General features: G+C 32.2%; 1 protein-coding gene across 1 annotated transcript in view; it reads left to right on the top strand.

The window, feature by feature from the left end:
* LOC102807646 (uncharacterized) overlaps positions 1-12,077 on the top strand; it is a 42,373-nt gene extending 30,296 nt beyond the window's left edge. Inside the window, exons 7-10 of the mRNA XM_006825898.3 lie at positions 1,623-1,737; positions 4,758-4,935; positions 5,459-5,661; positions 7,297-12,077. Coding sequence (XP_006825961.3) covers positions 1,623-1,737; positions 4,758-4,935; positions 5,459-5,661; positions 7,297-7,553 — 753 coding nt within the window. The 3' untranslated portion in view covers positions 7,554-12,077. The remainder of the gene's footprint in view (positions 1-1,622; positions 1,738-4,757; positions 4,936-5,458; positions 5,662-7,296) is intronic.
* Positions 12,078-14,245: the final 2,168 nt, after the last annotated feature.

Genomic DNA, 14,245 nt, shown 5'->3' with positions numbered 1-14,245 from the left:
TTGTAGGCCGAAACACAAAACAAATAAATTAGCATAACATTTTTTTTTTTGTAAATGTATGTCATAGACATAATCACTACTAATACCATACCAGAGTTTTATGTACTTTGAATGTTACTGATACATGTATAAAATAAATTTAGGTTTTTCTGCTACTTTAGGTGTTTCAATAATGTGCAACAACAATTCGTATACAGCATTGGTTTTATTGAAGTTTTTAATGCTTTTCGGCTTCACAGTGAATTATTTTAGCGTCATATTTGAAATAGCGCGCTCGATACAAGATGTCGGATGGGAAAATTGGGGTCTGTAAAAATGTTTGTTGGTTCAGTCAGGCAATGTGTGAACCAAAACATCGCCCACTATTTGAAACATCGCCTATGGGCGGGGTTTAGGATGGGCGGGGTATCAGCCGAATCCGGTAGTTATTAATAATGTATTCACCATCACTATATTCAATCATGTTCCAATTATAGTATAACCCAGATGAGGTAAATAGGGGCAGAAAATCACATGTTGCTAGCCTAGTCAGATCATTTGTGTTTGTTTCCAGTATAATTTTGATAAGCTAAAATGGTTATATGATATACTTGTTGATCTTCTCTTCAGTACTGGTAATACACATTATACATGTGTCACTTTATATCTAAATATAAGTTACAATGTGACATAATTTTGTGGTATTGCACTGGATTTCTGCATCCTATCTTATTACTAATTGTGAATTACAAATATGGAATGATCATTATGCAATATTTTTATGATGTTTAAAAAACGAGGTTAGGTTCATAGAGACAAAGTATCACCAATTTCTAGCATCTTGCTTGAAAGGGTTCATACAAACTGTCCTTGCTAGACATTTCATGAAATATACGCATGAACAAAATTTTGTAAAACGTCACTGCAAATTTTTTCACAAGTCAGCTGCTTTTATATCATGAAATACATGAGAATTTTCTACAGATATTAAAACTTCTCACATACTGATAAAACTGTTGTAACTTGAAAAAAAACTCAAAAAATATAACATGCTAATGTGACTACAGTGAATTGTATTTTATTTATTAGTTTCTATTCTAAGTCAGACAAATGAGTATACATTGGCAAATGTTGTTCCTACTTGTTCTTACTACATATACAACTTATGGAACTAACATGTATCATTTTATTCTTGGATTTGATTTGACATGGCCGACTGGCAGCCATGTTGTTTTGAAAAATGTTGTTCTAGAGCCATACCGCTGACATACATGTATGTATTTAATACATCATGTTATGCGTACACACAATCATTCATTTTGAATAGCCATTGCAGTTGTAACATCAAGGTAAAGTTTGAGTTTGAAACTGGATCTTAGGGTTGCATGAATAGATTTTGTTCAATTTTGGTATATTCATTCATTCATACTTAAATATTTTATACAGTGATTTAAAACTCTGATTTACAAGCTTTAATGAATTACAATTGTTGAATGAAGACTTCCGTGCACATGTCATCATTATCACAGAAATGATGTCGAAACAACCAACTACTGAATAGCAGCTTAAGTTGGAAGGTTGTATCACATATTCAAACTATATAACTAATGGGGACTGTGCCATGCATGCTTGTTTTTCAATAGAATCTTTCAAGTACATCTAGTAAGTTATTTGCCCAAGACTGTACACGAATGTCAATGGAATACTGGCAACAAGCGATGCCCTTTGGTAAAGTATGGAGAAGGAGAAGCAATCAAGGTAGGAGTGTTTTATTTACATATTTGTGAACATTTACCTATGTGCACACACTGCATGGTAAAGATAATAATGGAATGAGATGAAATGACGTGTGGTAATTTGAGCACAATTTAGAGAGGGGGAAGTGTTTCTAAGTATTATTTACTTCCTGCATCTATGAGTCTCTCAGTAAGATCTGCTGCACCATTATCACCATATTTTTAACAACCAGATCTCCAGGACCTGCACAGGTTGTACAGTTTAAGCATAGAATAAGTTTGGATATGGAGAAGGTTTGAGCCAAATTAAAAATTATGTACTGTGGAATACTTTATTTTCGCTGGAATTAATTTTCGCTGAAAAGGCTTTTTGGGCGTTTTGTATGGAACTTATTTTCACTGATTTTTGATGAATTTAATGTGAAATATAGGAAAAAAAACATATTCGCTGGATTTTATTTTCACAGAATCATCCATTCCAAGCGAAAATAAAGTATTCTACAGTATCTTGTTCATCATACTTTCATTACTGTGGGTACATGTCATCAGCATACAAAAAAAATTTGGGGTCGCCCAACGATTTTTCGAGAGTCCAAAATGTCATAGTTTTTATTTCTAATACTCTTATTGATATGAAACCCAATATTTAAACATATAACATTTAAAAAAATGTATAATCTATTCAGTTTTTAGGATGATAATTATAGTTTTCAATTGTATACAATGGGAAGTTTTCTCCCATAATGCATTGCACATATTGTCATATACAAATTATCAGCTCTTGTATTACAATTCAATATTTCATGCATTTTTTAAATTTGGTTTCATTATTGATGTACACAAAGTACGTTACCACCATGCAGAGAAAGAATATATTCTTGCTTTTCAATTATAAATGTGAACAAACTGAAGTCCAATTCATTATATATCTTGTTTGTTTTTTAAATTTCATATATTTTATTTTTAGTGTTAGTATTTTTAGCTCCGCTGTCGACTTTGTCGAGCGGAGCTTATCATATGAGTGATTGTCCGTCGTCCGTGTCAATGTTTTACTTTTTCGACTTCTTCTTGAAAACTACAAGCCTGAATGCTTTGATACTTGGTGTATATGTACCTTGGGTAGACCTCTCTCAGATTTGTTCATTTCATGATCATATCTTCAATTCTCTAATTTTGGTGAATATTTTTGTCATTTTTGGTAAAAAGTGATATTTTCGACTTCTTGTTAAAAACCGCAAGTGCAAATGCTTTGATATTACATATATAGGTACTACATGTGGACCTCTCTCAGATTTGTTCATTTCGTGATGATATCTTCAATTCTCTAATTTTGGTGAATATTTTTGTCATTTTTGGTAAAAAGTGATATTTTCGACTTCTTGTTAAAAACCGCAAGTCCAATTGCTTTGATACTACATATATAGGTACTACATGTGGACCTCTCTCAGATTTGTTCATTTCGTGATGATATCTTCAATTCTCTAATTTTGGTGAATATTTTTGTCATTTTTGGTAAAAAGTGATATTTTCGACTTCTTGTTAAAAACCGCAAGTCCAATTGCTTTGATACTACATATATAGATACTACATGTGGACCTCTCTCAGATTTGTTCATTTTGTAATGATATCTTTAATTCTCTAATTTTGGTGAATATTTTTGTCATTTTTGGTAAAAAGTGATATTTTCGACTTCTTGTTAAAAACCGCAAGTCCAATTGCTTTGATACTACATATATAGGTACTACATGTGGACCTCTCTCAGATTTGTTCATTTCGTGATGATATCTTCAATTCTCTAATTTTGGTGAATATTTTTGTCATTTTTGGTAAAAAGTGATATTTTCGACTTCTTGTTAAAAACCGCAAGTCCGATTGCTTTGATATTACATATATAGGTACTACATGTGGACCTCTCTCAGATTTGTTTATTTTGTGATGATATCGTCAATTCTCTAATTTTGGTGAATATTTTTGTAATTTTTGGTAAAAAGTGATATTTTCGACTTCTTGTTAAAAACCAATAGTTCAATTGCTTTGATATTACATATATAGATACTACATGTAGACCTTTCTCAGATTTGTTTATTTTGTGATGATATCTTCAGTTCTCTAATTTTGGTGAATATTTTTGTCATTTTTGGTAAAAAGTGATATTTTCGACTTCTTGTTGAAAACTGTAAGTCCGATTGCTTTGATATTACATATATAGGTACTACATGTGGACCTCTCTCAGATTTGTCCATTTTGTGATGATATCTTCAATTCTCTAATTAATTTATTTTGGTGAATATTTTTGTAATTTTTGGTAAAAAGTGATATTTTCGACTTCTTGTTAAAAACCGCAAGTCCAATTGCTTTGATACTACATATATAGGTACTACATGTGGACCTCTCTCAGATTTGTTCATTTCGTGATGATATCTTCAATTCTCTAATTTTGGTGAATATTTTTGTCATTTTTGGTAAAAAGTGATATTTTCGACTTCTTGTTGAAAACTGTAAGTCCGATTGCTTTGATATTACATATATAGGTACTACATGTGGACCTCTCTCAGATTTGTCCATTTTGTGATGATATCTTCAATTCTCTAATTAATTTATTTTGGTGAATATTTTTGTAACTTTTGGTAAAAAGTGATATTTTCGACTTCTTGTTAAAAACTGTAAGTCCGATTGCTTTGATACTATTCATATTGTTCATTTTCTAATGATGTCTTCAGTTCTTTAATTGAAATGTGCATTGCTAACAGCGGAGCTATCTCAGCCGATAGGCTGCTTGTTTATTACATATATCTTATTTTATGTTACTTTAATTATTTGCTCTGTGGGGTTTCACAAATATCAAAACTGTGGAAAATAAAATAAATAATACAAAAACTATGAATAATGGATAATTGAATTCTTATTTAAATGGAATAAAAATAAAAGAAGCCCAACTAGGATCTTATTTTAATCAGATTGATTGAACAACTTATTTTTTTCTAGAATCAATTATGTATTGAAAAAATAAAAAAAAGTTAATCATATATATTTTCACTTTAGAATATCCTGCTGAACCTAATGCGTATGTTGAGTCATCGGTCGAAACCATCCTGGAACCTGTTACTGACGGTGTCAGCAAACTTAAAACTGCAGCTCAAATCTCAGCTGTTACATTAGCTGTCGTCGCTATGCTAGAAGCATGGATGAATCATATACTTAAAGAAAAAATTAAGTTTAGGTGAGTTGTTTTATGTTACATGCTGAACCAAATTCAATTTGTACATTCATGGAAACGCAATACTCAGAATGGTCCTCTAGTCATGTGTCTGAAAATACAGCTTCAAATTAGATTTACTCTTTCAAAGATTAGGTAAATATATCAGTATGCTATGACCTGTTGAAATAGCAATAGAACTGAAATTGACATTGTTATCCAGTCTAGACAACCCCTGCCCACAAGTATTAACATCTTTGTTAAAAGCACAACTCCAATAGGAGCACATTTGAGCCTTAGAGCATTTATTATGGTCACATTTTGAGTACAACAAACTCTCATTCATTCATTCATTCATTTATGCTAATCTCTTGTTTATGTAATATATAGTATCCAGTGAAATACATAGAAAGACAGAAAGTAGATTCTTTTTAATCTTGTTATGTTAATTTTACTTCATTTATTGAGTTATCTAGTCTTTATTTGGTGCTCCTTGTTTTGGGATAAATATTGAAAATTGCATTTCATATTTGTTTTTAATTCCCAGTTTATATGGAGCCCACCAATTACATCTTGACTTCAACTACGTTCGTCAGTGGATCTCCTCAGACATGAGTGGTTTGAGCATGGAGACACAGCAAAGTGTTCTCTCTTTAGATATATTCAAACATATGGAGGGGGCTGTACAATTACTGAAGCAGCAGCCACGAAGGAGAACCAAAGTGAGACGTGACCACAAAGATGATTGCTGTGAGTTAAAGTTCACATGTAGGCTGCCTTCTTCTCATTCTTATCTGTCTTATTCTCTAGATGTTGTAATATTCCTTTCTTCAAGGAGACTTGAAGTGCATGTACATACAATTGTTTACTGAAGTGTGATGTTTTGGTGTCTCTCTCATCAAGATAATCATCAAAATTGAAGATAACGCTGCATAAATGTACCTGAGCATGCGTTTTTATATTGTATGACTTCATTGTTCTACTTGTCTCCTTATTATCATTGCTTCAGTTTTAACCTCTGCATTATGCATATGATGTGAATGATTAATTGGAATTGATGATTACATTTTTAATATTATTGAATATTACTGCTAAATGCAAATACCGTACTCGTTCAACTCAGCGCCATGCTCAACTAAGCGCCCATTCATTTTTGAGGCATTTCAGATGACTGGTTCACGTTCGGCTGAGCGCCCATCCCTTCCAAAATGCTTCAAATTTGACTTTTCAGTCATAAAACCTGGTCATTGTGCATTGTTTGACTTTTCTGAATTACCGGCAATCAAATTTATATAATACACCGTGGATATCAACCACCGTGAATATTGTGCGAATGTGTAGACCACGATAACTGTTCGTAAACTACGCTTCAACAGTGATGGTATTCATTCCATTTTCAGTTCACAAATTGCTAATTATCATTTTTTAGAACAAAATCATGCCGTTTTTTGCCAAAATCACTATCGACTAATCGTACTTCGACATTTATATTTCACTTCCACATTTCACTTCCACATTGCATTGCCAGAATGCCTTTAGTACAAAACTGCCTGATTGGTTAATAACAGACATGACCCATTAGATCAAAGGACGTTGTTGTAGGTCAAATCGTGTGAGAAAACTTTATAACAGAAATTGCTTTGCATCAAGATTTTGCGTACAATTGAAAATATTCAATGAAGATAAATGATCGTTTTTCCACAGACCCTGGCTAATAATTTTGCACCGTAAATTATTCGAGTGGGATGCTCAATTAATTGCCCAACCTCCTTAAAAAACATGATTTTGTGAGCTAAGTACCCTGGGCTCTAAGTTGAATGAGTGCTGTAATAACTGCTTGCATATTACTATATGCTTTAATAATTCCATTAATATTTTAACCCCTCTCTCTGTGAATCGTCAATTCCAATCGTGTGGTTTAATGAAATGTTGTATTGGTGAACTGTATTCATTGTAATTTAATTGACAATAAATTAAACATTGATATACAGACTGACTTGCCTGGGAAGGCAGGTACATGTATGTCTCAGTGTGATACCGTATTTCAGAAATAATGTTGATATAGAAATAGTCAATATTCATATTCTGAATATGCCCAGTTTTTATGAAATACCAGAATATTGAATACCGTAAAATCTGTATTAATAGAATATAATAAAAGTGGCACTCAATCTTTTTGAACAATTGGGAAGCGAAAACTCATCATTTCACATGTGTAGATGCTCTAATCACATTTCCTTCGTTGCATTGTTCCATTTCAATAGAAGCCGCAGCTTCTAATACAGATTTTACAATAACACATTTACAGTTTAAAGTAGACCGACCATCTGAGATTATATTTAATTAATATTCTGTAGGTAACTATTGGGTAATTCTTTGTTACAGGTTCAGAGTACAGCACAAGCACTACTGCAACTGAATCCCACCGTAACAGTTTATCTGGCAATTCTCTGCTTTTACCACCAACTGATGGTGTCGGGAGTAGTAGTGATGCCAGTGGTAGTGATGTCTTAGAAGGTACCCTTGATGATGGGGCATACTATGTTCCTCGTCGGGATGAGTGGTTGATGTTGAGAGTTCATACTGGAAATAGATGGAAGATTCCTCTTGGCTGTTTAAATCCTTCACCGAATGACTCTTAAGTCGCGTCATTGTCATTATGTGAATTGCGTTGGATCTAATTTTACACAAAGTAGCCACCATATTGTTATTTATTATCTCCAGGAAAATACATGTATGGCTCAATGAGCCAACCAATATTGGATTCTGTCCTCTGTATGGTATGAAACAAGGATTGATTGAATATTTATTCAGAGTACACTGCAGGATGGCGTGTACCAAATATTTTATTTACAAAAACACCACACATGGGTACATATATTAATAATTTTGTACAGTTTTTAACTATTATAATATTTATAAGTGGCATAATTTTGAAGGAAATTGACTTTTTATCTATTGTTTAGTTGCTTTATGTCATTTATTCAACAAGACATTTCTTAGTTTTATCATTACATGATGTACAATGACAGATAGTTTGACATCTGTTCTATTCCAGTGTAATAAATTACTAGAAAGATGAGATGAGATCCCTGATGATCTATCTTTGGTTGTCTTGATTAACCCAAATTGCGACAACAATACAGCGGCAATAGTTTTATATATTTGATGCTACTTTTACTATAAATAAATATTTTTCATCGAGAAAACATTTTTTTTGGTCAAACATATATTAGAAGTGATTGTTATTTTATCGAAAGGTTTTCTTGTGTAAGCAGGTAATTTCAACTGAGTGGATTATTTTAGTTGGAATTTTTTGTTTTGTAAAATAGTTTTATTTAATATTTGAACATGTGGGAAAAATCTAACTTGGGTGGCTTTGTATTTTATTCATTAGTCCCAGTGATGGAATAAGTTGCAGATGGACATTTTATAAAATGTTGATAAATGATTTTTTTGTATGTTGAATGAAAATACCACATGATTTAGGACCTATAGCTTTCTAATGATGAGCACATGTGTAACAAAATACAGCTGTATTGTAAGTGCAATATAGAATCTAATGACAATTCATTATCAGTGACTCATTTACATTATCTAATGACAAGAAACTTTCAAAACTGGATTGCTGGTTGTGAAGGTTAGCAAAATGGTCTTTAAGTGGTAGAGTTTATTAATAATTTAAATGAATTATTCATAATTTAATTACAATATATATCAGTAAATGACTAATCATTGATTTATTTTTCATTATTAATTATTATTTGTGTAATGATACTTAACCAATAACCATGAATGAAGTTTTTAGTATTTAATGGTCACTTGTTTTTATGATTCTTTGTTTTGAATGATTAGTTCAATGACAGTCATATAGTCCATGTTGTTGGTTATTGAACTGTCGTTTGCATCCATCCAGTCAACTACACAACTTTCAACATACCTGGCCATTTTAACGATTTGCTAGTTTATATAATCGATTAGAAATAATGTAAATTACATTGAAACACCATTTGACTAATTTCTTGGCTCGCTATTTAATAATGATTTAATCATTCCATTCATATGTGATTTCTGTCATGATTGCATCACTATTTGATTAATTTATTTGCAATTCATTTCATTGATTTATTTTGATAATTATTTTGCTATTCAGTAAATATTTGATCTTTTCCTGGTTTGCAGCATCATTGTGACTCAATCCATAGTTCATTTTACTCGTATACTATCCTGGCCTGAATGGATGTGTTGCTGATTGCTGTGTTATTTTCATGTTTAGTCTGATGTTTAACTCCATAATAGTAAGTTTACCCAATGCTGCAATTATCAATCAAGAATAAAATATGTGCCAATAATGTCAATCATGATTCTAATTATTTTATATTTATTACTATCAGCTTCATAATGTTATAAAACTCTTCACCTGTATCACCGTATCTGTGAGTTTCTATACCCAGTACTAGCGTGGCAAGGGCCAAATAGGTCCTAGCATTTATACAAAGAAACATACAAAGGATACTGTTACTTTGAATGCACAACACTTAAAGTAAAAAAGTTACTTTAAACCTGAAATATAGATTCATGGACAGTATTGTTTTGATATATTTGTAATACATGTAAATTGAGGTTTTCTGTTTGACAGAGGAAAATGTCTATTGATGTGTTGGTATGTTTATTATTGGTACGTATGTCATGTTATAATAGAACTGAGCTATTACAAGCTAGTGTAATGTCTTGATACGAGGTCTGTAGAATGAGCTTGTCACAGTGTAAGACCTGCTTATCGCAATTGAGAGGGCCACCCACAGAACTCACAACTTTGCATTGGCAGATTAGATACAGTGATGCCAACCAATTGTAACTCCAGGAAATATCAGACCCTGTTTTTTCATTTATATTTGTATACTTGTTTTTTTACTACAGTAAGATAGTGATGTAATATTACGCAATATTTATTTTTCAGTAAAATGAGTTTGTTTTCCTCTGTATACTGATGTCACAATATTTTATATTATATTTTAAATCTTGAAGTAGAAATTTATTTTATTAGTAGTGAAATAAATTCTTGATACATTTTTATGGGGGAGTACTGTTTACATTGATATACTTATTTGGGCAGTAATACTTATCACTAACAAGTTAAAATGTTGAAGGACATTATTAGTTTCTCCATTTTGCCAAAGATAAAAATAAAATTGCTGTTTACACTGATAAAAGAGATTATTATGTAGTAGACTAGTTTTATCTCGGTTTTACTTTGTGTATCAATTACTGGGGTCTTCTTACCTCTGACAGTTTGGTACATGTGACTCCTTGAATGTGTGCTCCTAAATTCCTGTGACCCCTTAACTATGTGTTCCTAAATTAATGTGACTCCTTAACTTTGTGTTCCTAAATTACTGTGACTTAAAGGCCCAGGTATACTATAAATACGCTCCTAAACAATAGGGATTATTTCCTTGCTTGTCACGTTGTAGTAAACAGCTCCAGCCAAGCTCCGGTAAAAACGTGTTTTCTCGAACTTACAGGTCAATTATGTCGTGCCAAAGTGGATGCATGTGACTATGAATATCACAGCAGTGACTGTGTGTAATATTTATGACAATAAATTGTGTACGAGCTGAGATTTTGGCGGATAAAAGTAAAAAACATGAACCGGGGAAAGGGATGCGCGACTAATCTTGAATAATTACTACTGTCAATCAAAGTCACGTGATGTTGGACCGCTGAAACAGGATGCGTCATAGGCTACGCAAGTGATTAACACCATGCATTAGAATAGCCACACCTCCAATTCACACTTGCCCGGGGCAAGTGAATTGGGCCTTTAACTTTGTTTTCCTAAATTACTGTGACCCCTTAACTATGTGTTCCTAAATTAATGTGACTCCTTAACTTTGTTTTCCTAAATTACTGTGACCCCTTAACTATGTGTTCCTAAATTAATGTGACTCCTTTACTATGTGTTCCTAAATTACTGTGACTTCTTAACTTTGTTTTCCTAAATTACTGTGACCCCTTAACTATGTGTTCCTAAATTACTGTGACTTCTTAACTTTGTTTTCCTAAATTACTGTGACCTTGTATCTTTGTGTTTCCAATGTAGTATTTATTAAGTGGGCTTTCCTTTGATATTGGTAATCATGTTATTAGGCTTAACCCAATGTCCAGGTTTATCTTTCAAACCCACAATTAGCAAACAGAATTGTCATGGTTCTGAGATATTTTGTGAGTAAATATGATTTAGTTTATTAAAGAATTGTGTACGTCTGTAATATGTAGTCATTTTGGGGAATCATGACTTTTATATAAATTGTATATAAATATGGATTTTGTACATATATTAGGAAAATTTAATCTTTTTAAATTATGAAAAGTAGTAAAATGAATTTATGAGAGTATTATTTGAAGGATAAGAGCACTGTAATACTAGCAAGATTTGTTTTTTCCACTGAAAATTATTTTTGTTATTTCATCCCATTTTTTTTATGTAAAATATGGCCTATATGCTTATGTAGAATACTTTATTTTCGCTGGAATTAATTTTCACTGAAAAAGCTTTTTGGGTGTTTTGTATGGAATTTATTTTCACTGATTTCTGATGAGTTGAATGTAAAATATAGAAAAAAATGTATATTCGCTGGATTTTATATCGAAAATTAATTCCAAACGAAAATAAAGTATATTACAGTATGTGTCATACATGTATCTGTGCTCAGTTGTAGTACTATTTTGCAATGTGCTATCTTCAACTCTCACATTTTAAACTCTGCAGACAGGTTGATTGGTGTGACAAAAGATCTCGCTAACCGTTACCAGAGGATAGTTTTATTTTTAAAAGTGTAGTATCAGATTGTATTTCGGTTGAAATTCTGAAAGATGCTTTGATGAACTGTATATATGTCTACAGAGTGAGTTTATCAACAGATGCTTATTTTTTTTAAATATTAAATTAATCCATATATTGTCTATGAATATAAACCTGTCAAAGTTAGACCTTTTTTGTAATCTTATGGTACATCAGTTATTTTAGTCATATACATTTATTTTTGTGTTCATTTATCTTTGAGCCACTGTAATTATCTATTTCATTTTACTGGGAAACATGGAAATTTGTAAGTGTAATTATTAGAATGGAAATAAAATATGCCAAATGGTTTTACATGAAATGCTTTTGTTTCGTTTTGTATGATAGTGCTCTGAACTCTGTTTGCTTCATGCTGCCATAGTAGTGGTGTAACGTCATACAAGACGTTTTACTTAAAGTAAAAGCTCCAAAAGAAACATTAACAGTTTTGGCTCTGACATGATTACAAAATGTATTATATGTGCATTGAAAATATCATGGTTTGCCATAATTTTGACATAATTTGTTAGCGTTTGCATTTAATAGACCTTAGGAGGGTAGGGGAAGCATAAAGCCAAAAAATGATTACAGAAAAGGCTGCAGGAAGGAGGGAAATCTATGCTGCTAAAGATAGTAAATAAAAGCAAAGCTGTGGAGTACTTACTCGATAAACGCCCTTATAAGATAGGAAAAGAGGATTTGAATCTAGGCGGTTTGAACTCTTTGAAAACTAAGGATTTAAAATATCTTTCATATCTTATAAGACCAGGAAAGCTTTACACCCGAAGCACAGTCTGTGCTTATGAAAACAAAGGAAACTTTGATTTTTGCTTAAATTTGTGTTGGATTTTGGTATTTTACAGAGCAAAATATGCATATTTAAAAGTTAAAAAAACAAAAAAACTATTTATTTATTTTGTCATCATTTATTTTAATTTATATATCAGCATTTTCACAAATTTAACTTTTTTGATTTGCTGAACAAAAACTGTCACTGCTCTTTGTACTAATTGCTGTGTTGTCTTTCCGTCTCCTGTTATAATTGGATAAATCCAGTAAATATCTTATACAATAGTTACTTCAGACTTTAAATAAAATAATCTGATATCAGCAGCACATGGACTTGGGATGTGTTTAAAACTTAACTGTATAATTGGGGTTCTAGCCGCATTGCATAATCTGTTAGTTATTTGGCAACTTTAACCTCAAAATATTTAGCCTATAACATTTCTTGCATCAACACATTTATAGGCAATATAGGTAATAGTTATTATTAAGAACACATTTGTACGATTAACTTTTTTATCGTTTGTTCTGAAATAAAATTTTTAAAAATTTATGCATGAGCGCGTGTGTGAATTCTGGAAAACATGATATCAAAAACAGGGTGACCCCCCCCCTATTCGCACAATCAAAAACAGGGTAACCTGCCCTACTGATCCACCGACCGCCCCCCCCCTAGGCCGAAGTAACTGACCAATCCCTTGGTATAGATTAATGGACTTAATAAAAATACGAGACATAGATGATCCATTCGTTGGGGGCGCTGTCACCCTGTCTGATCTGTCGAATATTTCATATCTTGAGATTTCCCAAGAGATAAAAACTAAATTTATATTTGTGTTGTTTTTTTTTCAGTGTCTATCGATACTTGTATACCTATATAACTAATTCTCACGAGCAGCATTTGACATAAATGTGCCGCACATCGGGATGGTATTTTACTTAGTTATAAGTGTACTGTGCCCACGAGAAACGGCTACTACATGTATAATATATTGCAGTATGAGAAACTATTTTGCTAATGATGTAGCTATATTGCATACAATGTAGCCATATTTCCTGTGGCAACACTTTGAGTAATGTAGCTGTTTTGTAATAATATGAAATCAATCAGTATTTCTCTCCAGGGGAGACCTGGCACCCATGCTGAAGTATTGCTTTTTTAAAAAAGCCTCTAAACACGTACTTATTTTTGTGAAATTATAACGCTTTTTCAAGTGCAGAAACTTAAAATAGATACCCTACCATATATGCATACTAAAATCATACTGTTTCCAAGTTGAGGTAACATGAATTCATGAGATTCCTTTTTCCACACACTATATTTCTAAGTTACATCCGGTACACGCGTCAAGTAACTAATATGAAGAACACCCCTTTTACGCGTTTTTTTTTTTACTTCCGCTTGCGTACAATATTTTATTCAGAGAACCCCCTCCCCCGGGTATTTCTCCAATTATTGTGTAGTATATATTGGTATGATTATGTCAACAATTCTAAACATTTTGAATAAAGTAAGGATTTTCCTTTGCATGATGTCCCCGTCCGGTTTTAGTGACTGTCAACATTAATACCAAATAATTATGTGACAGACATGTCAGTAGAGCTAGTTTATTTGTGCGATTCATTCCTTTATTTTGCCCATGACATTCATAATGCATTTCTAACACGAAAATGACGATCAGTCTCCTTGAATCCGAGTCTGAA

Source organism: Saccoglossus kowalevskii, chromosome 10, assembly GCF_978046115.1.
Source record: "Saccoglossus kowalevskii chromosome 10, keSacKowa6.1, whole genome shotgun sequence".
Taxonomy (NCBI): Eukaryota; Metazoa; Hemichordata; class Enteropneusta; family Harrimaniidae; genus Saccoglossus; species Saccoglossus kowalevskii.
The sequence above is the reverse complement of the archived record's forward strand: the minus strand, read 5'-3'. Positions and strand labels throughout refer to the sequence as shown.